This window comes from Amblyomma americanum, chromosome 1 (assembly GCF_052857255.1).
Source record: "Amblyomma americanum isolate KBUSLIRL-KWMA chromosome 1, ASM5285725v1, whole genome shotgun sequence".
Classification (NCBI taxonomy): domain Eukaryota; kingdom Metazoa; phylum Arthropoda; class Arachnida; order Ixodida; family Ixodidae; genus Amblyomma; species Amblyomma americanum.
Window position 1 is genome coordinate 43,409,667 of NC_135497.1, and position 25,083 is coordinate 43,434,749.

A 25,083-nucleotide genomic window follows, 5' to 3' on the forward strand; every position below is an offset into this window, starting at 1 on the left:
TGTTGGGCTGAAAAAAAATGACTATTTAGAAGCAGAGCAATGCGTCAGAACGTAATGACACCACATGAGAGACACTAGGTGCAAAATACTGTCCGCACACAAACTAGGAACACAGCTTACGTGTTTTGGCCTGTATATATCTACCCGGAACAAGCACGCCCGCTGCTTTCTGCAATGAGAGCAGCCAGCTCAAATTTGTTACTTTCGATTTTGCCACCAGCACCCATTTCATTGTTTTTGCAACGTCACATGTGGCACCATCAAATGCAGCTATGTTCATGAATTCTGAGTTTATGAGATGCTGTCAAAACACACGAGCAGATGGTCACACGGGGTTTTTTCATGTATTGCGTGCTTTCTTCTCAATGCGAAAAAACTAATCTATAGCACACATTCTTTTCAATGCGAAAAAAACTAATCTATAGCACACACCAACATAATAACTGATGAATTAGACACTTTTTGGGACACTTCTACAATTTGGCACTAGAACTTGTCAGAAATGCAATCGCAAGAAAGATCATTTTTTTCAGTGTATTTAGTTATTCAATTGAAGAAATAAAAAAAAACTGACTTACTACATACAATGGTCATAACATGGTTGCAGTTGCCTGTGCCTATTGTGCTCCAGAGTATTTTTAAACCTTGGCTAAAGCTAGCTGGGACACCTTGGTATACAGGCAGAAAAATATCAGAACACGTATTTGGGCAAGATTTAAGCAAGATATTAATGCCTTAGAGGCCAAACTTAAGTGTGAAACCTCAACCTTTGAGAGGATTGTTCATTCTGTGTGGGAAGGGCATGACCATTTGAGATAGTCGTACAGTGACTCAGTGAAGAGAATCTGCTTTACCCAGCATGAGACAGGCAATCTTTCATTGAATCTGCTAATAGTTGTGGTGAATGAACTTGAATAATGATCCTGACAAAGCCAGCATTGGTACAATAAGGATGAGGTCAAGACGCCGTTCTGGCACTGGTCACTTCAATAATACCGTACACTGTTTACAGACACACAATCGCAACATATCAGTAGAGTCATATGCCTAAACATGGAAAGTACAAGCTGTCTTGAAGCCAGCAGTACTGCATGGCATAGACCAAACCAGCCACACCCGACTTTCATGCTTTGATATGGACACATGCCCAGTGCTTGAGTTCTCCTCAAGCAAACTCTCCCATCCATAGTGGCACTGCAGCTCCCAAGAACACTCATATACATACAGAGGTAAAGGCTGTGCTGACTTTTCTAGCACCTTCCACGATTATTACAAAATCTGCACACAATCCCATAGTTGCAGCTGCATTGTCATAACCAGGCACAGAAGTCAACTTCAATGATATCCACAGTCATTGGAGAGTTCCAAGCACTTGTCCACAAGGTTCCTGCCACCCCCACCCCACCACAACCACCTCCCGAAAGTGCCAAAATATTGATGCAAGCAGCACACGTCGAGGAAAGGGTCCACTTTCAGAGTAGGATGATAAGTGTGGCTTTTGATGCATTCTGTGAACACTAAATTATTGGACCTTACCATGGCCCTAGACACTCACTGCCATGTAGGTTTCAATGCATGTTCTCTTGGTTTAGCAACAGAGTCACAGTATAGTGTGGGATACAAAAACAATGTCTTCTGGAATTCTACTGGTCTCGACCTAGCATTCTGCACACCTAATCTAAACAGCTGGGTGATCTGGTGGACCCTCCATTACTGATAAACAAGAGCCAAATAGGCAAATTCTACCCTTCTTCACACATCCAGAAAATATACACAGTGCATACAGCTCCATGCCTGTATACAAAAAAGCTGAAATCACTTGACTTGAGGATTAAAAGACACATGCGCAGCAGAAATGGGACATTTTCAAGGATATGTGAAAATTTAGCAGGGTGCTGGAAGCCCCACTACCATGAAATTCAACTTCCTGCAGCTAGTATCAAGGAGCCACAATCTATCGCAGCACCCTATCCTAAAGGTCACTACTGGATGATGGCAGGCATGCAAGCTCAAATGGCAGCAGCTTAAAAAGCAGTCTGCCGTGCAAATGCCAGGTCAAATCTGTCACTATTTGAGCATCGTTATGTAGGTTGAAACTGTTTTCGGTACTATTGCGTGCAGACCTTGCTGGCCAACAAGTAAATGCAAACGTCAGGTGAAAGACAGTAGGGTGATCATGAAACTGAAAAGTGTGAAATAGATGCAGACCATTATTTTCACTGCAAAAAAAAAAAGAAAATAGGTGTGTATGAATACCGAGGTTTTCTAATATGACTTGAATACGAATATGAAGACAAAATGCTTTCTAACATTTAGTTCGTGTTCAGTATGAAAAAAAATTTCAGAAAAACATAATCAAGTAAATGTGCTTATTTTCTTCAAAATAGTGTACGTGGACTGACTCAGCATCACAAGAAAAAAAAATGTGCAGTACTTAGACTGCATAACAGTATGCAACCTGTACTGCGGTCGTGCAAAGTAACAAAATGAAACCCATAAATGACACCTGACTGGTAACTAAATATAATATAACGGGTAGCAAAACCTCCCTAACCCTTCAACCACCAACCCCAGGGCTGTACTCGTTATGAAAGATTGTAAGGCAAGTCCCACTCGTCCAGCCCAATATTGCGCTGCTCCCACCGCCAAAGATAAGATATGGTCGCCAATTAAGTTGATTGCAATTTCTAACACTAGAGGGTAGCAGTGGTCCACAAAATGCACTTCGCGCCTTTAGAGCGTATGATTTAAGCCTGACAGCATTCATCTTTTCCAAAAATCACCACAACAATTTGCCGATTTTGGTACGTTTTTCAGGAACTCATCTGGCGGTAGACAGAGAGGAACAAATGCCCTAATTATAAGAAGGACAAGTAAATAAAGTCCCTCCCCATAAAAAAATTCCAAAAATTCAAAAATGTGGCAACAAGCCTAGTGATGAGCGGGCAGTTTCAGCAAGCAGGAAGAACAATGCAGACATAATTAAGTGAAAGGGAATAAAAATTGGCGTCAGAACAGCAAGACTACTACTAGAAAGAAAAAGAAATGACTACACTTCATTTCATACTTCAGGTACAATATACTGTGAAAGGTACGTAAGTAATTTGCTTGAAAAAATAAAGGCTTGTTACTACGTGCTTGGTTTGTGACTGAGTGCTCCAAGGCACATCTCTGGAGAATACTACAGAGAATTTAGAGTGCATAGGTTTGAATCCACCATGCAAAGAATTTTGGGGGGCTTTGTTTTTTCTTTACAAAATTTTTTATTTGGCAACATTTTAATTCTAAATCCTCTTTAATTACAGTCAAATATATACATATGCGGAGCTGCACTAAACCAAGCTATCAGTTCCTTTCATGCATACTGCGTTCATAAGAGTGGCCCCAAATCTGCTGTCTAAATTCAAATGCTGTATATGTCCTTTAAATGTGCTTTCTATGCTATTGGAGCTTACACTTAAGTAATGCGTTTGTAGGAGATGCCAGAATCTCACGCACATGCTCCATCTTCAGTCACAATTCAGAATTTTCCAAGCAAACTTCTGCACAAATGAATCTTTGCATTGGCTTAGACATTCGTAATCACTTGTTTGCCATGTTTCCATGTCTGCAAAGTGTGACTTCAAAGTATGCTAGCAGGAGAGTTGTTCGAGGTTGTTGCGATGGACTACATCTCAAAACTAGTGAGGGCACGGCTGCTGGGATAGCGAAAAGCCTGACACTGCCAAAAACAACAAATGAAAAAAAAAGCAAATTCCACATTTGCACTGTTTTGTCAGCAATAAGAGTGTGTTTTATCAAGCTCATAAGAAGTTATCACTTTATAAGACAGCAGACAAAGCAATTAAAGCAATTGTTTTCCACTCCCCCAAGGAACGCATTACTTTTTGATTACGGATGAAAGCAGCACAAACAAGAGCACTAGCTATGACAGAGTTGCACCTGATATATGAAGCGGAGCATAGCAATGTGCCAATCAGTGTCAAGGCGGTGCGCAGCTGGGTTCAGATGGCTGCCAATGTGCAACCAATAGCTGCCATCACTGTGGGCTGGCAGCGAAGCTCGGAAGCCGAAACTATGCGGTCAGGCTATTCATCTGCCTAGCGACAGAAGCAACCCTGTTGGCGTCAAACCTGCCATTACGTGCACATCAAAGGTGCATGGCTTACAATGTACAGTGCAACAGGTGCGATTTTACACAATCGCTTGTCCCACTGGTGATTCCTCGACCTGGCCTCTCTTTGGGAACTGCATGCGAATCCCTACAAGCTGGCTTTCTCGTGCATGATAGCCAACCAAAACAAGGTGGCAGATCTCGGGCTAGAACAGTTGTGGAGGCAAAAGAATGAGTGCCATAGGTGTGGACATTAGGTATGTAACACATTACAGAAGGATCCAACAAAAAGAAACCATGCCCTTTCGCATTGCAATTGTTCGAAATGGTTGGCTGACCATTTTGTTCTCATCATACACGATATGTCGGAAAGACCAACTGGTGGAATTTCGCATGACACTCAAGTCTATCAGCATCCGAATGTGATCAATCAACGCACAAAACGACAGTAAAGAAAGTGAAGAGGACCCTTTCATACAGTTTCCCTGACATTTTAAACCACATCTTCAGATAATTTCCCCAGATATTCTGGTTTGCCACCATTGAATTTACAAATGTCAGCGTGGTATTCAATCGCCACTGAATATTAGAGAGCTCTCAAAAACAGTAAAAGCTCGTTTATTCAACCCTTGTTAATTCAGAAATCAAACTGCAGGCTCTGTCCCGGCCAACACCCAAGTAAGTCTATGGTGTCAGACGCTAAGTCAGACACTAAAGGTCTCGCACCGGCTCATTTGAACAGGATCCCGAAGGGAGGCCACGTCCAAATATGACTGTCGTGGTAAGAGATCGTCGAAACAGCCCTACTGAAAACTCCGGGCTACGGAGTTGCTGCCGCACCTCTGACATGCGGGTGACAAGGAATGAACAGCCCAGTCTCTGAGAACAGACAACTGCTTAGTTTCAGCTTTGCTTTTCTGGGCTTCGCATGAGCCTGCGGTGACGGTGGCTCCCCCAGCCAGCATCAGCCAAACAAGCTAGCCCATCTGACCACGTTTTCGATGCCGATTGGCACATCGCTGGTGTTTTCTCTACCCTCCCCCTCCCCCCTTTTCTCACTGCTTCAGCGTTGTTTGCTTCGCTTGCATCCACATAGTTCCATTCTTCCAGCGCGCGAAACTGCACACTTGTCACATGCTATTTGCCATTTGCACATCCTCATCATAAGCAACTGTGCCGCTTATGATGGGCGGAACACAGTAGTGGTGGAGCTCCACAGTACCGCACATGAAGTATGGGGGAGGCACAGCCCTTACAATTTTGGAGCAGTTCTGCTTCAATACTACCAGCAGTATGTGCACAATAAGCATTGATGTTAACGTGAAAAACAATCATCACCAAGCTGTTCTGGTCTCAAAATCAGGCAACCACTGCCCAGTCTCACCAAACAATTTTACCAAGATGCAAGCAGTTCTTAACTTTTTCTGGTCAGTCGGGTAAGTTCGAATTAAAGAGGTTTTGCTGAATTCACTTTAGCAACCAAACATTGGAATTTGCTGGCCTCCAGTTAATATTTCTCCATAAGGAATAAAAAGTAACAATAACAATAACCAAATAACAATCATATTCAATGCATGTTCAAATATTCGCGCACCACTTTAAAAAAATGCTACATAAACCGAAGCTACAGTGGCTACAAAGACAGGTGTGAAAAGCATGGCGCACCCCCTTAATGCATTAGGCAGTGAGGGTTCAATGAATAAAAATAAATAACAAAAACTGCCTCTAATCGTCAAGCATAACAATCAAAACAGTTTTCTTAACAGAGCAGCTTCAGAGACTCATGTAGCGTCTGACACTGCAGCTGGTCGAGTGGCCAGTGTGCAATGATTCTCTCCCCCGCACACGTGCATACACACATTTTGCTATCAAATGCTGCGTACATTTTAGTAATTTGACATTGTGAGAATCTGTGGCTCCAAGCTTTCGGAAGTAAAGGCCACAGAAACTGCTAGTGCGCAAACTACTCGAGAGTTTGAGAGAAACTGCACTGCAGATGACCTAATAGCACAGTGGCCGAGCCTCCACTGCTTAGCAGCTTGCGCAAAGCAGGCCCCTTTGAACAGCCAACTGTTGATAAGGCAGACATGCAGATCAGGCGGAGCGCACTCACTTGCCCATGTACTCTTGGGCAAGGCTGACATGCTTGTACACCTCCCACACGGTACTCCACTCAGGAGTGTAGCCAGGCCGACGCTGGAAGCGATATGGGTGCTGCTTGTCCAGGTACTCGTTGATGCAGCCACTGCAGCAGGGCATGAAGAGAGGTGACAGACACACACTACTTGGAGCTTAGAGCCCCAAGGAACGCAACGCGTCCCAGCCTCACCACTTTCTCGGTTTGAAAAACAAAACAAAGTGTATAATTTGCACCAGGCAGCAAATACCTGAGGCCCACCTTTTCTTTGCCTCAAGTGACAGACACACACAGGAATTAGCCATGAGTGAGTGCAGTATGGCATGGTCTCCACGGCCCTGTCCACAACTCTTTAGTTCGCATTTTGATGCCAAACAGCTGAACAAACCTCATGAAACACTTTAGAAGCAACAGTGCTTCTGCAGAGGACGTGAACAAAAATGGCACTGACTGGAAACTGACTCAAAATTACACAGGTAGCACACCACTTTTCTGAGCAGACTTCTAGCAACAGTGATGCGACAAAAAAGTAGTTACTGTGCATTGCCACTTATAAGTCGACGCATACCCCCTCCCCACCGCCGCACTCCGTTATGCAGTTACCCGCAAGATGGTATAACGGTGCACACGCAGCTCTTAGCAATACATGCACAAAGACGCAATCATTAAGCCAGCACTTGAAGGCAAATGCAGATCGAAGGCGATAAAATGGCACCCTCGAGTGTGGCTTGGCTGACTAGCTGCAGGCCGAACAGCCAATGGTCCTGTAGTTTTGGATTCCTGCTCGACGCATGTACAACACAGCGGCAACATGTAAGTGAACACAGGAAAGGGAACATAGTGCTTCGTGAAGTGTAGTGGCCAATGCAATCACGTGTTCCCTTTATATTGGCAGACCTTGTACATGGCCGCCCACTTCCAGCTTGAACACAACTCCGTTCTAGCTCCGTGTCACCAGCACACCGCGAAGCACTTGAGGAAGCTACTGAGCAGGAGCGGCGAGAGCCATAGGCAGGTCCTCCGGCGCGTCGTCTGCTACAGCACGCTTACACCGCCAAATTGCACCCACTTTGTTTTGAAGACCTTGTTTTCTCTGGGCATGCAAATCACCGATGGGATTGGCATTTCCAAAAGAAGTAGTGGCACACAACTGCTAAGATGCCCAGAATCCTAGTCTCGTTCATGGTTGACAGTTCTTAGTGGGCGACCGGTCATCGCCGTAACTGCATGCTGCAAATGAAGTTCGACTGAATATACGCATCTCTATTGGCAGGCAGCATTAAAAAGAAAACTTCATTTCGCACCAAAATGCCGGTGATGCAGCGGTTACACTCCCGGCAGGGAAAGACGAATCACCGAATAACAAAGGCAAAAATTCCGCTCGGGCTAGAACAATACAGCTGAATGCCCTAATCGCATTGCTTTCGGAGTGGAAATATGACAGCATGCGACGCTGCAGTGATGACTCATCTTCGTGCGCAGCGGTGAAAGCACTTCCAGCCTCACCTATCAGAAACTGTGATCAGTTGAGATTTTAAATGAAGCTTCTGATTAAAATTTATACACAGTCATTTGCATACGGTCTGCACATGAAAATAGTGGCCCCAGAAAGGCACGTGCACACTAAGGCTGTGGTGCTGGTAAGCCTCTGGCTGTACTTATAGATTGCGGTGAATATACACTGCCACCTAGTTCACTGTTCCAAGCAAAATTAACGAATCAAGGGAAGTCACCTGCACTGTATTGGCACTAACGAGATAATGCCATGTACTGACTTTGCAGTGCTGCACTTAGACCAAATGAAAGCACTCGTGAGCTGCCGATCATCCGGGCTGCCAACCACAAAGTGCTCATATGTATAAAATAGCGCAGCTAAGTAGCAGCGTCATGGTACCCAGCCTCAACTCATGTGAAAAGAGAAGCAAATTTTCCTATTGCTTCTGGTGAAAATCTTAACTAGTCCAAATGGTTTATGAAACAATTCCCAGTTGAATTCAGTTAGTTGCAACTAGGACCAATTCCATTCTCAACTCATTCCAGCTGGAACCAAATAGGAATAGTTCCAAAAACCAGTTAGGGCCTTCACTTCTGTTGTCCATTTAAAAATAAGCAGAAGCCATTGCTACCGAGGCTGCAGCATTAAGCCAGGTGCACATTGCACTCCTCGGCAGTTTTCTGCACATAATTATCTCAGAAACATCGATCCCACCGGCGGCTTGCGTGAGAAATGCAAATGCGATGTTCGCTTCGCCCAGAGGCAAGTGCAACGATGTGCTCTACCAAACGACGTGCCAAAGGACGTGCCTACCGCTCTCATCATGCCTGCGCAATAGGTCCCCAGGCAACAGCGAGAGAAGCGCTCCATGAGCACCCGTGGCTGGAAGCAAGTTCAAGCTGGAAGTGAACGACATGCATGCTCCACAGCTTATCGGAAGTTAGCTCTCTCACTGTTTACCATTCGTTTGAGAAAGCAGACTGCGAGCATGAGAGAGCCATAGCGCAATTCGAATTTTCTTTAGTAGAACCAATTTACATGCAAATTAACCATTGTTTTTTTTTACGCACAGAGCTCCATGCATACTGTAGGAGCAGGCACTGGCATGGAGCACGTACTACCTGCGGCTTCGGATGCCACATATACGCCTGCTCTGCATATAGGTAGGCCTCCAACTTCAGACGGTCGCTTTTGTAAAATATTTAGGGGGACACTTAAGCTCTGCCTTAAGGGCATGTTATTTGCTACTTTCTTAATTAGTACCTCTTAAAAACACTAATTAATTATCACACATTAATAAGTAACTATATAAACATGTGATACATCACAAGACACAAAGGTTCTCCTTTTAATCAAGTCGAACAAACGTGCCTCAACGACCTAGGGGTAATGTGCAACTCTCAACACAAGGGTTATTGATTTACAGCCTTACATGTAATACTGAAATTTCAATCATGTTACAAACTTATAGTCCCAATTAAACTCTAGTTTTAACCATTTTCATTCTACAGCTCAATGTGTGACATTACAACCCTCTCAACCAATCCTGAATCAATGTGACCGTCCGCTCTAACGCCATCGCATTAAAAAAGGCCCACTTTTGGCAATATGTGATAGTGCAAATGCATGCACGCTACCTTTATGCATGCTCAAAAAGCAGATCTAAAAATAGTTAACTGCTTGGAGGTCCCATCTCGCTACTATCTTCAACTCGGTAGTGAAGGCCACAATCGTGGCAGGTTAATAATACTTGCGGCAAGCCTTGCCATCACTCACTATTGCATGCTGAGGCACTAGAGCTTGATTTGTCTCAACCGCACCACAAGCATTGCTGCACAGCACAGAAACTAATCTATTTGAACACCTCCATGACAGCCACAAATGGCCAATGAGCCCATGAAGCAGCAAGAGAGTTCAGGAGACCTGCCAAAACACAAGTGGCACTGATATTAAAGGTCATTCTCACCTAAAAATGATCAACAGAAGCAACACACAATGCAGGCCAGTAATCAGGAAGGCAAAACACAGGAGTTGCTTTGGCGAACATGACATGATCCCATATGCTCTGTCCACGAAGCAATAGCAGTAGATGGAACCACAGCGAATGCCATAAGGTCACATGCTCGAGTGGCACCACTAGGGCCGCAAATACATAAAATGTGTACACTCCGGCAGAGCCCAAAGAAACTCTGGCATGGTCATTCCAAAATATAATTGACATCATTACACTTGCTATCAACATATCCAAGAAAAGTTACAGATCAAGTGAATTTAAAGGTGTTCTTTGCTAATGCCTGGGTTCTAAGACAAGTAAAAAAATAAGATGTTAAGTGTCATAGTGGTTGGAAGGATACGATGCCCTCAGGACTTCATGCTTAGTTGCATTCAATGAATTAATAAGAGATCAATGCAAGAACTAAATTGTCAACATCATGCTGTAGCAGAGAAGCATTCTGATAACTAGTGCTTTAATCTCAATCCTCAACAAAGATTAGATGAACTAATGCTAATTCCAGCAGGTACATCATGAAGCCCAATTCAACTAAAGTTTGCTTTGGTTAGAATACCTCTTAATGTGGTGGGTATGACATGAAAGTAATCATGACAAAGTTCCACGCTTGTTAGAAAACTAGTACTGTTGTTACGAGTTATTTTAACTCAGTTATTTTAACTCATATTTCAACAGTCACTGAACACAGGCACAATACCTGAATAGAAAATTGGGAAGATCGTTCCACTTCATAAACCTGGGAGCAAGACTTCTGCTGCTAATTATCACCCCATATCTATCACTAATACTACATGTTGCAAACTGCTTGAGTATAGCATATTTACTACATTTGTCAACTTTTTCGAGAGCAATTTGTTTTTCTCGTCTGTACAATCTGCAAATTATATTCATGTGATACTCAACTAATTTCTTTCACAAATAGCTTACACCATCTACTCGACAGGTCATCAGTTGCTGATTGCATTTTTTTAGACTTCTCAGAAGCATTTGATAAAGTTTGCCATTAATTGCTTCTTCATAAATTATGTCACCTAAATACTGACAATAACTTGTTCAAATGAATTGAATGCTTTCTTATTAATCGCTCACAATTTGTCGCTGCTAAGGTTAAAACTGCCCTTTCGTTAATGTACTTTCTGGCGTTTTACAGGGTTCTGTTCTAGGACCACTACCTTTCCTAATTAATATAAGTGATCTTCCTGCTTATGTGTCATCTAATGTACAGGTGCAGCCAAAATATTGCGGAGCATGTCTCGGCGTTTCAAATTTCTCTCACGTGTTCCGTAGAGGAGATATGATTGTGCCTTCTGTTCATACGCAAACGCGCCTGTGGTGTATGCTAAGCTGTGTAAGAAGTACCTCGTAATTTGCGTTAGGTAAGGTGTGGGGAGAGTGCGAATCACCGATGCGTGCTCCGTAATATTATGGCCGGGACTTTACATTTATTTGCCAACAACTGATTTTTCATGAGATTAAAAACAATAATGATATTAACATCTTAAAGCACGACCTTATGGCTATAGTTAATTGGTGCGACCAGTGGCTAATGGAACTAAACTTGAACAAATGTAAGGTCATGCGTATATCTCATACTGCTAATGAGTCTCCCATATTCTATCTGAATGACACTGCACTTCAAAGCACCAAATCTTATAAATACCTAGGCATTCACATTAGACCTAACCTAACTTGGAGACTTCACATTGATTACACAATCAGTAACGCTAACAAAACTTCAGGCTGCCTGCAACGTAATTTTTCTTGCGCAGTCTTCTTTGAAATCAGTTCTTTATAAAACATTAATACGTCCCAAGCTAGAATACTCGACAGCAATCTGGGATACTAGCCGTGAAAACTGAATTACTTCGCTTGAACGTTTTAAGTGCAGCAGAAATGAAAGCTGACCTGAGTCTTCAATCATTGGCATCACTACAGAAGATTTGTAGGCTAACCGTTTCACAAGTTATATTGTCCTTCCAGCACACACAATAATTTCTTTCATAGGTCCTTTACATATCACATTGCACTTGTCATCCCCACAGAACTGCAATCCCCTTATGCAAAAGTTTCTTATTCTCATTTGTTCCCCATACTTCTGAAGAATACAACAATCTCCCTGATGAAATTGTATCTATTAGACAAAAAAAACTCAAAGTTTTGGCTAACATTGTATAAACTCTGAAAGTTCTATTCTGCACTAATGAATTTATTGTCTTAGCTAACATTGTATAATGCTGTGAATCTTTGCACTGTTTGTTTGTTCATTCTTCACAGCTGCTGGTACGCTGCTTTATTGCTTTGTTTGCGAAGCAAGATGCGACTAGATTTATCTCGATTGATCGCACCCAGGCAAGCTGATTCTACATTGTTCCAGAATGTTCTAGTAGCTTTGCACGCTTTATCTCGAAAGTTCGTTAATGGTTTGGTTTATGAGAATTTAGTGTCCTAAAGAGATTCAGGCTATGACGGATGCCGTAGCAAAGGACTCCGGAAATTTCGACCACCTGGAGTTCTTTAATCTGCACTGACAACGCACAGCACACGGGCCTTTAGAATTTCACCTTCATCGAAATTCCAATGCTGCGGCTGGGATCGAACCCGCGTCTTTCGGATGAGCTGCCAAGCATAACCACTCGGCCACCATGGCGGCGATCTCGAAAGTTCGCTATCAGGTTTAAATTGAGCACGGCCAAGAGCGGCGGGCATTCTGTTCGACGGCTGCCGAGCACGCTTGTTGCTATGCCGCCGCCATGTGATTCAGTCCATTGTGGGTGCAAGTCAGCCCAAATAAAGAGTTTTGTTTAGCCTTTCTGCTCTCTGGACTGCAGTCACCACTTCATGACATTTGGTGGAGGCGCTGGGTAGCCTTCCATGTACCGGACACCCCCTTCAAGTCATGACGCCAGCCCTCTGCGCTTCGCACCAGAGGATGAGCCACCAGCTCACAGAGCCAGCCGATGTCTCCAGGGAGAGCAGCCTCAGTTCGAAACCATGCTGGACTGCACCAGACAGCGAAAAGACTCTGCTACGAGCACCGCAACCTCGCCAAAGATGTCGATGCTGATGATATTGCAACAGCCGCGGGTGTCGCCAAATTTCAATGGATCCCTAGGCGAGGACATACCTATCCTGCGACCTTCGTTGTGCTAAGGCAATGTTCCCATGAAGTGATCTTGGGCATGGCCTTCCTTTATGAGCATCAATACGTACAAGGTATGAAAACAAAGAGTTGTCCCTAACAACATAGGAGCTGTTCAAGAAAAGACCTTTGAAGGTGCTCACCAGTGTTGTGAGAACAGAAAGAGCCGAACGACTCCTCGAGTCCAGGATCTAGCTTCCGAATGAGTTTGTCCGCGATTGCATCAAAGAGATGAAGCGCCTCTTTCACCGCGCCGACCACGAGAGACCAAGAAAAAGAGAGATCAGTTTTTAATGCGCAGCGTAAAAGAACAACTCTCTGGCAGCCTTGTCCGCCAGCCGCCAAAAACAGTCGATGAATTCATGCATGACGCCTACACAATAGAGAAGACCCCTGACGCCCGGACTCAGCAGTACAACCCCTCTCTCTGTCTGTGCAATCCATCCAGACACGACCACCACCACCAGCGATAAATTGCGGGAAGTTATCCATAAAATCGTCCGCGAGGAGCTACGACGACTGCTGCCATCTTCTGCACAGCCACAAGCAGCCATTCTGATGGATGTGGTGCGGGAACAAGCGCAACAGACACTTGAAACCCCAGCGGCCACAGAACCCAAGGCCATGACCTACGCCGCTGCAGTACGCCCAGCTTACGGACGATGCTTAAGCCTCAGGAAATGTGATGCCTGGAGGACTTCCGACAACCGACCGTTGTGCTTCCATTGTGGTGAGGCCGGCCGTATTCGTCACTGCCCGTACCGACGTATCTGTCTTCGTGAATTTTCTGCTGATGCACCATGACCACACTCCAGCCAACATCCACAGCAAATCGATGAGTACCTGCATCGAGAGGAGTACTCGACGAACCGCCTTTCACGCTCACCATCGCCGTCAGCCTCATGTTTTGCGTCGACACGCCGCTGCTATGCAGCCGCGGTACGAGGAAGGACTCCTAGCCCAAGTAGGGGGAACTATAGACAGCAACTTCTGGAGGTGAGGTTGCTCTCGAGTGAAACACCGAAGATCCTCCAAGAACCATGCCACATGAAGACACCGTCCCGGGCACGCCGATGCCGCATACAATGACAACCTCGACCACAACGTGAACCGCCTTCAAAATGACGCTGATACCGAGAAAAGCTTCGACGACACATTCTACCCAAGATTCCCATATCCGAAAGAGCCGTGACCTGATGCCCACGATGACATGCAATGCAAGAGCCAGGACATTCGACTTAGAATAAGTTATTGACGGCTGGAAATTTACCATTCTAGTCAACACAGGAGCCAATTACTCGGTGATTAACAGAACATTCGCTGTGCAGCTGAGGAAAGTAATGACAGTTTGAAATGGCCCACAAATTTGCACAGCAGGGGGTCACCTCATTTTACCATCAGCACGATACACAGTGCGAGTGACTGTCAAAGGACATACCTATTCTGCGACCTTCGTTGTGCTAAGGCAATGTTCCCATCTTGGGCATGGACTTCCTTTATGAGCATCAGGCGATGGTCGACCTGAGATCCAAGCTGATCACGCTTTCGACAGAAAAGGCTATCCCTTCGATGAGAACTCTGGAAAATCACGCTCCCCAGAGTGTCCTGGAGGAAGAAGTAAGCGTCCCACCCCGTTCAAGCGTTATCGTGACCGTAGGTGCCACGAAAGCCACTAACGCTGAAGCCATCATCAAGGGGAACATGCAGTTGCTTCTAGACCGAGGAATCAGCATCGCAAGAGGCATCGCACATTTCCGCAATGGCTAGGCCGAAGTACTGCTGACTAACTTCAACGAAGAATACCGGCACATTAAAAGAGCAACTACGATTGCTTTCTTTGACGAAATATACGACGTATGAGACTCCTTCGCCCTCTCCGCAGAAGATTCGCCTGACCAAGAGAACTCGCCCACTTTCGACGTCAACCAAGCCCTGCCCCCGAACAGACAAGACCAGATCCGCAATCTGCTTCGAAGCTACAGCGAGTGTTTTTCATCATCACCAAAAATCCGACAAACGTCAATTGCCAAGCATCGCACTTCTCCATCAAAGCCCCTACCGTGTGTCGCCGTGAGAACGACAAGCCACCTGGAACCAAGTGGCAGAAATGCTTTGCGGCGATGTCATGCAGCCTTCAAACAGCCCATGGGCGGCACCGGTTGTTCTAGTGAGAAAGAAAGATGGCACACTTCGATTCTGCGTTGATTATCGCCGCTTGAACAACATAACAAAGGACGTCCATCCCCTCCCCCGCGTCGACGACACACTGGACGGGCTCTGCAACGCCAAGTATTTCTCTTCGATGGACCTCAAGAGCGGTTACTGGCAAATCCAGGTCGATGAAAAAGCTTGAGAGAAGACTGCATTCATCACTCCGGATGGCCTCTAGGAGTTCAAGATGTCATTTGGTCTGTATTCCACACCAGCGACTTTTCAGCGAGTAATGGATACAATGCTTGCAGGCCTAAAGTGTCAAATTTGTCTGGTATATTTAGATGACGTAGTTGTCATCGGCACGATCTTTGAAGAGCAACTCAAAAAGGCTTCGAACAGTACTAGACACCATCAAGTAGTCTGGCCTAGCCTTGAAATCAGAGAAGTGCCACTTTGCCTATGAAGAGCTTGCTGCTTCTAGGCCACATCGTTGCCAAAGAGGGAGTACCTCGAGACCTGCAGAAAACAGCTGCTATTGAACAGTTTTCACCGCCGGCCGATAAGAAAGCAGTGCGCAGATTTCTCGGACTGTACGCATATTACTGACGATTTGTGAAAAACGTTTCACGCATCGCTGAGCCCCTGACCCAACTGATGAAGGCAGACGTGCCATTTAAATGGGAAGTGCCACAAGCAGAAGCCTTCAAAGAACTTCAGCGTTGTTAACAGTCCCCACCGATCCTCGCGCATTCTGATGAAAACGCTGATACTGAAGTTCATACCGATGCAGCGTGGGCCTAGGCGCCGTCCTTGTTCAAAAAAGCGATGGGCTGGAGAAAGTCATCGCATATGCTAGCCGTATCCTTCCCAAGGCCGAGGCTAACTATTTGACAACTGAGAAGGAGTGCCATGCCATCATTTGGGCAGCGTCGAAATTCCACACCTACCTGTACAGATGACCGTTCAAGGTGGTCAGCGATCACCACGCACTGTGCTTGCTTGCCAATTTGAAGGACCCCTCTGGCCACCTTGCTCGATGGAGTCTGCACCTCCAAGAGTTTGATGTCACCGTCGTTTACATGTCCGGATGCAAGCACTCTGACGCCGATTGCCTCTCACAAGCCCCTGTAGATGCACCGCTGCCAGACGACGATGAGGATGCCTTCCTGGGACCCATCAGCCTCAGCTCTTTTGCATAGCAGCAATACTCAGACCCCGACCTAAAATGCCTCATCGAGTACTTGGAAGGCAAGGTTTCTTCCCCCCGCCTCTTTCAAGCGAGGACTGTCTTCCTTCTGTGTACAGAATGATGTCCTCGTGAAGAACTTCGCAGCGAACAAAAGAGCCTACCTCCTTGCACCTGCTTGCAGTTCTTCAAGCTTCACACAACGAGCCGACAAATGGACATCTCGAGTTTTCTCGCACTCTCTGCTGCATTCAGGACAAGTATTACTGGCCCCGACTGTCTGCTGATGCCGCACATTATGTGAAAACCTGCCGAGATTGTCAGCGACGAAAGACACCTCCCACCCAACCAGCAGGATTTCTGAACCCCATTGAACCCCCCTCAAGGCTCTTTCAGCAGACTGGCAAGGACTTAATTGGACCTTTCCCAAAGTCAACGTTTGGCAATAAGTGGGCCATCATAGCAACAGACTACATGAGCCGCTACGCCGAGGCAAAAGCCCTACGAACGGAACAGCAGCAGAAGTCACCAAATTTTTCGAGGAGTGCATTTTTCTGCGACACGGCACCCTCGATGTGCTTATCACGGACAGAGGAACAGCCTTCGTGGTGGAGCTGACGTAAGCCACCCTGCGTTACAGCCAAACCAGAGACCGAAGGACAACTGCGCACTGTCCGCAGGCCAACGGAATGACCGAGCGAGCGCCTGAACAAAACCATCGCCGATATGCTCGACATGTATGTCGATGCCGAACACACGACCTGGGACGCCAACCTGCCTTACGTCTCCGCCTACAACACCACAGTGCAGGAGACCACCCAGATGACACCTTTTAGGTTCGTCCATGGCAGGGAGGCCACGACCACACTAGACGCCTTGCTGCCCAACGTTACCGGAGAAGAGACCGTCGACGTCACTGCATACCTTCAATGCACAGATGAAGCTCGAAGACTTGCCCGATTACGGATCGAAGACGAGCAGCGGACAGATGCCAGACGCTACAAGCTACGAAGATGAAACGTGGAATACAAGCCAGGAGACCAAGTCTGGGTTTGGACGCCCATTCGCCGCCGTGGATTGAGTGAAAAGCTTTTGCGCCGCTATTTCGGCCCGTACAAGGTTATTTATTGGGTAGGCGAACTGGATTATGAGTCATCCCTGACACAATGACTGCATCCCAGCGACACCACGTACGACCAGAAGTTGTCCATATCGTCTGTTTAAAGCCCTATTATGTGCGCTAAAGGACACTGTGCGTCCGCACTCAGTGTTTATTTTCACACGGTCCATTTTATTAGTTGCTAGTTGCCTCATTTGTTTTAATGCATCGGGTTGATCTTCTTTGAGAAGGGAGTAATGCCGCGAATCTTTGTAGTGTTTGTTCATTTTTCAAAGCTGCCAGCACGCCATATGGAAGGAACATGCTCTCAATGATGTCGATGTAAGACTGCCAGAAAAAGGGTCCATCGATTCTCATCAGAGGCCTGAGTGCTGTTCTCGATATGTGTGGCGTGTGGAAGCTGCCATGGCCTCCAAAGGGAACCAACATGAACCCCATTGAAAATGCGTGGGGCCTAATGAAAGCTAATCTGAGGCCCCACTTTGGGAATGCCACCGTAGACACACTGAGGGAAGCAATAAAAGGAGGATGACAAAGGCTGACGCAGATGTGGTGTCTGTTCCCTGTACGAATCGATGCCATGCCGTTTGGCATGGCTATCGGCTAAAAGTTCGGCTAAAAGCTATGGGAGTTCTGTTCAAGATTCCCGGCCGCCACCCGCAGAACCTCTCGAAAGGAGAAATGTCAGCTCTCCGAGACCTTTGCAGTGACCAAAACATTGTCATCTTCCCGGCAGACAAAGGAAGTGCTACAATGGTGCTGGACCGACAGGATTACGAGAAAAAGTCAAAACACCCCTCGACGGCACAGCTTATAAAAAATTAAGAAAGGATCCAACTTCAGACCAGAATGAACAAACTTTTAGCATCTACCTTCAAGCACCACCCGGAATCAAAACACCTCTACTTACGCTTGATCTGCTGGAAAGGCTCAGCCACTGGCCTTTTACGGACTGCCAAAAATTCATAAACCTGGCGTTCCGCTGCGCGCCATCGTCGACTTCACGACCTTAACGCTTAAGGCACTCTCGGCTTATCTCCACCGAGTCCTATCGCCCCTGACAGGCATCTCATCAACGCATGTGCGCAACTCCAGCCACTTCGTCGAACGTCTTTCCCACGTACAACTGAAAGCCGACTGTATAGTTTCATTCGACGTGGTCTCGCTCTTTACCAACGTTCCTGTGCCCTTTGCCGTTTCCACAGCGAAGCAAGCCCTCGAAGCGGACGTTGACCTAGGTACTAGGACGAGCCTGAACCCAGAAGAACTCTGCCGGCTTTTGGAGTTTTTCCTAAGCACCACAGCTTTTTCCTTCAAAGGAGAATTTTACAAGCACACCAGCGGCACTGCCATAGGCGCCGCGAGCTCGGTGACTGCTGTCAACCTGACAATGAAGGCCATTGAAGACGAAGCACTGATGTCGTTGCAAGAAAAACCAAAAGTTTTCATTCCTTACATTGATGACTGTTTCTGCATTCTGAAGACATCGCAGGTCGAAAATTTCCTTGCACACCTCAACTCAGTCGAGCCTTCTATTCAGTTCACAATAGAACGAGAAGTGAACAACAAATTGTTATTCCTGGACATCTTGATAAGAAGAAAAGGGGCAGATCTAAAGTTCAGTGCCTATAGGAAGCCAACCCATACCAGCCACTACCTAAATTTCAATTCCAACCACCGTACTAGCTATAAGGGATCTGTTGTCTCCTCTCTCCTGAGAAGAGCTAAGCCAATCTGCTCCTCCGAAGTGGAGAAAAAAGCAGAAGCCGCCGCTTTCGGCGACCTACAGAAGAGTGGCTACACACGTGGCTTTATTCAATGCGTGGGTCACCGTCAAGCTCAGAGGACAAGAGGATCAGCCAACAATGAAACAACGAAACGCGCACCCATTGTACTTCCATATGCGAGGGGAACCAGCGAGGCACTTGAATGCATTCTCAGAAAACATGGAATCTACGTAGCTCACAAACAAGCCTCGACAATAAGCAGTCTCTTACCCCGACCGAAAGACCGCTTTCCCCGAGAAAAACAACCAGGTGCCCTTTCAGAATCCTGTGCTCAAAGTGCCTGGCTTCATACATCAGCAAAACAAAAACCTCCACCAAAGAATCAGGCAACACAAAAATGATGTTCGTCTAATGAATTCAGAATCCTACCCCCTCGCCGAACACTGGATAAGCTCCGAGGAGGTGAGCGTCTTGGCCGTGGAGCCAAACCTGTTCAAGAGGCGACATGGGGAGTCGTGGCACATCCGGCTCACAAAGGTGGCGATGAATAGGACTCCAGGAACGGTCCCCTCCGCGTACGTTAGTGGGCTGCGCCACGTGCTAACAAAGGGAGAGAGAAGGCAGCAACCCGCTGCTGCTGGCACTCTTTAGTCACCCCTGATGAAGGGGCAGAGTTGGTCCCGAAACGTTGGGTAAAGTTAAAAATATTGGTTGACATTCGTTTTCTCTCAACTACCTTCCACAAAAGCACTTAAAAGCAGGCCCACCACCCCTGCAAAGGCAACGCACGCACTGCATGATACAGACTGTATGCAATGGTTCCAGAGCATGGCTATCAAGCCATTACAGCCCCTCCAGACTATTTCAGGCACTGCATATAAGTAAGCCCGAGATATGAGCTCAGAAGTAAGTCAACAGATGTTCACCATGTTTGAGTTAAGCAGCTAAGGCCAGCCTTGTCCCTTTAGTTAAGCATGGGACATAGTTGGCCACACAAAATACCACATACCAGAAGTCATTTATCAGTGGCCACAGTTCACCAAGAACGTCTTCCACTGGATGAGGATGAGGGCGGCGGAGCAACGGTCCATAGATGGCGCCTCCCTGGCCAAAACGCGGCCCAATGCCTGGGGCAGCAGCTCTGGGGCGATTCATCAGACCTGAACTGCAAGCAGGGTTCACAAGATTAACCTCAACCATCTATCTTCTCCATATTGAGCACCACCCAAAAGTCTCCACCAAAATGTGACTACATGCCTGGAGGGCTCCAGACAATTTTTGACCACCTGAGGTTCTTTAATGCGCACTGGAACTGCAAAGCACACGGGGCATCTAGAATTTCACCTCCATCGAAGTGCAACCACCGATGCCAGGATCGAACCCACATCTTTTGGGTCAGCAACTCAGCATCATAACCACTGAGCCAGCATGGTGGTGGCTGCTTTGGATTGTTAAACCCCGTAAAACCAAACCAATGCAGTTCATCGTTTATAGGGGCTTAACGTCCCAAAGCGACTCAGGCTATGAGGGACGTCATAGTGAAGGTCTGGAAATTTCGACCACATGGGATTCTTTAATGTGCACTGGCATCGCACAGTACACGGGGCCTCTAGAATTTCGCCTCCATCGAAATCCGATCGCTGCGGCCGGGATTGAACCCACATCTTTTGGGTCAGCAGCCAAGTGCCATAACCAATTTATTTGGGTTGCTGGTTGAAATTATTTATCTCATAAGCATTTGTTCAAAACTAATGGAACATGTTATTTACTCTCACATCATCAAATTTCTAGTCTCCGTGAACGTTCTTCACCCAACCAACCTGATTTTTTACAGGCCTTTCCTGTGACTCCAAACTAGTCCTTTTTATAAATGACCTTAGCTCGCAACTTCACTTAAAAATTCCTGTTGCCACACTGTTCCTTAACTTTAAAAATCTTTCGATGAAGTACCGCACAAAAGACTATTAATAAAACTCTTGCATCTAAACCTTAATTATTTGGTAATGGAGTGGCTTCAGAATTTTTTGACTAACAGAGACCAATTCGTGTACTCCAACAAATCGTCATCCCGTCATTCTCCGGTTACTCCAGGTGTTCCTCAAGGCACAGTGCTCAGACCCTTGTTTTTTCTCATTTACATTAACGATCTTCCCTCTGTTACCTTTATTATCTGATTATTTGCTGACGGTTGCATAATTTACAGCTTGATTTGCTCTGACGCCGACACCCTTCAACAAGTTCTAACCCGAATCAAAACTTGGTGCAAACACTGGTTAAGGTTCCTTAATATTGCTAAAACATGTATAAGTTCTTTTCATTGCAGGTAACCTCGCATTCCCACTAAATGCATCCTTTTCGGCCCTGAAGTGCCTTCCGTTACCTGTAAGTATTTGGGCATTACTTTCACATATACCCTAAAATGGTCTTCACACATCACGGACATCATTAATGACACAAACCTCACTCTTGGCTTTCTATGTCGCAATCTTCATTTTGCTACCCCTTCCACTCAATTATTAGCTTAACAAATTTTTGTCCTACCTAAATTAGAATTCGCTTCAGCAGTATGGTATCCTCTTTAGTCAAGCCTCTCACTACCCCTTGAAAAAATACAAATCATGCTATCTGCTACTTTTACTGTGAATACTCACATTATATTAGTGTGCCTTCTTAAAATTCAGAGCCTCCTTATCTAATCTTGAGAATAAAAATATCTCAATTATGCCTCTTCCATAAATTTTATCATTCATTTTTAGGAGCATCAATCCTATCATCAGCATATCGTCTCTCCAGCCGCACTGACCACAAGAATGTGTACCCTGCAAGAACCACATCTCATTTCCCATCTTCTTTTGTCAAATCGCATCGTGATTGGAATGATCTGCCAACGTAAGCCATACACCTTACCAACCCCATCGAATTCAAGAAAAAGATCGAGGCCATCATCATGTAATCTGTCATGGACATCCCTCATCTAATACCCCATACCCAGGGCCCTTGAGGTAATAAATAAATAGATATATAAATAAATCCAAGTGAGTATGCATGAATGATGCAAGACAGAATGCTATTAACTAGAGTAACGCATCTTTAGAAAGCATTTAGAATTTTCCAGCCAATGCCATATGGCCTAAGATGATTGTGTTATACCCCTGTCACACAGACAGACTCATTAAGCTAATAGCCATCGAACCACATGGCAATTTTTAATTACCATTCAATTTGATAAGACCCAATGGGCCTTTGCAAATGGCCACTGGAATCAATGGCCATTGTAAGCAGCCACCATACTCGCCAAACACAAAAATACACAGGATATAAAAATTTGAAGCAAAGATGAAATAAACCCCATTAACTTGTTCAATAGTTCTTATACTAGAGACAAAATGACAGTTCTGCACACTGTCAGATATCTGGTTTATGGGGGTTTAATGCCAAAGCGACTCGGTCTATGAGGGACGCCATATTGAAGGGCTCAGGAAATTTGGACCACCTGGGGTTCTTTAATGTGCACTGACATTGCACGGCACACGGGCATCCAGAAAGTCGCCTCGATCAAAATCCGACCATTGCGGTCGGGATCGAACCCGCATCTTTCGGGTCAGCAGTCGAGTGATATAACCACTGTGCCATTGTGGCAGCCTTCTGTGAGATGTAAACACGGCGAGTTTTGGTAGCTTTGCCAGAAGAAAAACACATGCTCCTGAAATACAGTGTGCCGTACTGCCTGCCATCAGTCGGCCACCTCGGTTTGTGCATTGTGCAGCAGTGGAAATCTGAGTGAGTTTTTCTAAACTACATTCAATTGATATAGCACTTACTTCAGCATCTGTCCTTTGTTTACTTACGTCTTTGATAACTCCAAGTCTATATTTTTCTATAACTAACCTACTTTGCAGTTCCTGTGACCACCTGTGGGAAGGAAATTTCTTAATGAATATCACTTTTCATCTCCAAAATAGTAGAATACTTAAATGGCCTTCACAAGAATTCCACATGCATTGACTCAATAGGCACTGATTTTGCCTTTGCAAAACCAAACTCAACAAATGTCTGAAGAAAACAGTGAAGCACAATGATCCACTCAAATAGTAGATGTCTAAAAAACCTTAAAACTAGACTCTTGAAAGACCTGCACACAAGACATAAATGAAATGATGAAAAGCAAATTGTTAATTGTGGGGTTTGTCCTGAAGCAACACATTGGCTATGGGACACCGTAACAGAGAACTCCAGATTAATTTAGACCACCTGGGGTTCTTTAATGTGTGTTTTTGTATTTCGCCTCCATTGAAATACAGTCACCACAGACAGGATTTAGCCCGCAGCCTAGGGACCTGCAGTCAAGCACCAAAACCACTGAGCCACTGCAGCGGGTAAATGGCGAAATTTAACACAAAAACACCAGAATGCATAATGCAGTTTCAGCTTTAGAATGATTTACAACCCTGAATATTACCGTCAACCATGTGCAGAAAATGCCTGACGGCACGTGCCCCGTATCATACACATGCACAACTGACTTTCAGTGCTCACTAGTTCCTTCTGCTGTGAAATAATTCTGCACAAGTCACAAAAATCCAAGTACAGCAAATTAATCCACCAGAGGCACAGCTAAAGCTGAACAGGGCTAGTCATGGCCGGAAGATGCTTCCATTGTGCAGGGTCGCCTCACCACGGCACGATCGTGACTGCCGTTCTATGCCTACCAACAGGTTACCGACATGCTGCAAGCTTCCCTTTGCGAATGTCCCCCAGACAGCGCACGACCACACGTCCCCTTCTGGGGCGAACGCGACACCTCCGGTTCGTTCGAACGCCGATGGGCCACGCGGCGCAGCCTGGCGTGGAAGAGACGTGCAGAAGCAGATGCGCGACACACAACGCCGTTTGGCCCGGCGCAACCTGAGAACTCGAGACGCGCCCTCGAACAAGCGGTAGCGACCCATGCGCTCCAAGGCAGTGGTTCGGCGCGTTTTCAGCAACCGGAGGCGGCGGTAGTGCGCTGCCTTCTACACAGGGTCAGACGAGAGACGCTCTGGGGACAAGGCCTTCGATCGCGTCCCCCCTTCACGGCGCGTCGTGATCGCGAACGGACAGGGAACTGCGAAAAAATGTCTTGTCTGGGCCTGCCCTGACCGAGACGCGTTCACAGATGCCGGCAGCAGATGACTGACCTGAATCGTACGTAGGCCATCGTGGAACTGAAGGTTAACTGAGGAAGCGCACGTACTAATGTAGCGGACGTCAGCGCCGAGCCAGCACAGTGCACGGAACGCGATGCACGAGCAATCTGCACACGGGTCGCAACACGCGGCCCGCCAATCACGCGCCGCGCGGCAGGGAAGAAAAAAAAATAATAATTGGTTTTTGGGGAAAGGAAATGGTGCAGTATCTGTCTCATATATCGTTGGACACGTGAACCCCGCCGTAAGGGAAGGGACAAAGGAGGGAGGAATAATAATAATAATTGGTTTTTGGGGAAAGGAAATGGCGCAGTATCTGCCTCATATATCGTTGGACACCTGAGCCGCGCCGTAAGGGAAGGGATAAAGGAGAGAATGAAAGAAGAAAGGAAGAAAGAGGTGCCGTAGTGGAGGGCTCCGGGATAATTTCGACCACCTGGGGACCTTTAACGTGCACCGCCATCGGACAGCACACGGGCGCCTTAGCATTTTTCCTCCATAAAAACGCAACCGCCGCGGTCGGGTTCGAACCCGGGAACTCCGGATCAGTAGATGAGCGCCCTAACCACTGAACCACCGCGGCGGGTGCGGCTTTCTGGATGGCTAGAAACCAGTCCCGAAAATAAATTCGGCCTTCAGTAGACGTCGCTTGCAGTCGTCTCAGAAATCAGACGGTTTGAAATGCGGGCTGCACACAACAGTGTAATCACATGCTGACACCCAATCCTTTCTCGCAATCGCCCCTATCCACCGCTCCCACGTAGCGCTGTGGGATGGTAGCTCATGAAATGAGACTCCGGGCTCCTTTCTTCGT

At 46.1% G+C, this 25,083-nt stretch overlaps 1 protein-coding gene across 3 annotated transcripts in view; it reads right to left on the minus strand.

Moving 5' to 3' along the window:
- The window catches only part of LOC144132494 (uncharacterized), a 47,198-nt gene extending 22,841 nt beyond the window's left edge, over nt 1-24,357 (minus strand). Inside the window, exons 1-4 of one of the 3 annotated variants that reach the window (XM_077664950.1) lie at nt 24,261-24,357; nt 22,972-22,995; nt 20,093-20,248; nt 6,228-6,359 (exon numbers count right to left, since the gene is read on the minus strand). In XM_077664950.1, the coding sequence (XP_077521076.1) occupies nt 6,228-6,359; nt 20,093-20,248; nt 22,972-22,995; nt 24,261-24,280 (332 nt within the window). In that variant the 5' untranslated portion in view covers nt 24,281-24,357. Of the gene's footprint in view, nt 1-6,227; nt 6,360-20,092; nt 20,249-22,904; nt 22,996-24,260 lie in introns of those variants that run through there. The other 2 variants (XM_077664955.1, XM_077664963.1) reach the window with 2 other exon arrangements.
- Nucleotides 24,358-25,083: the final 726 nt, after the last annotated feature.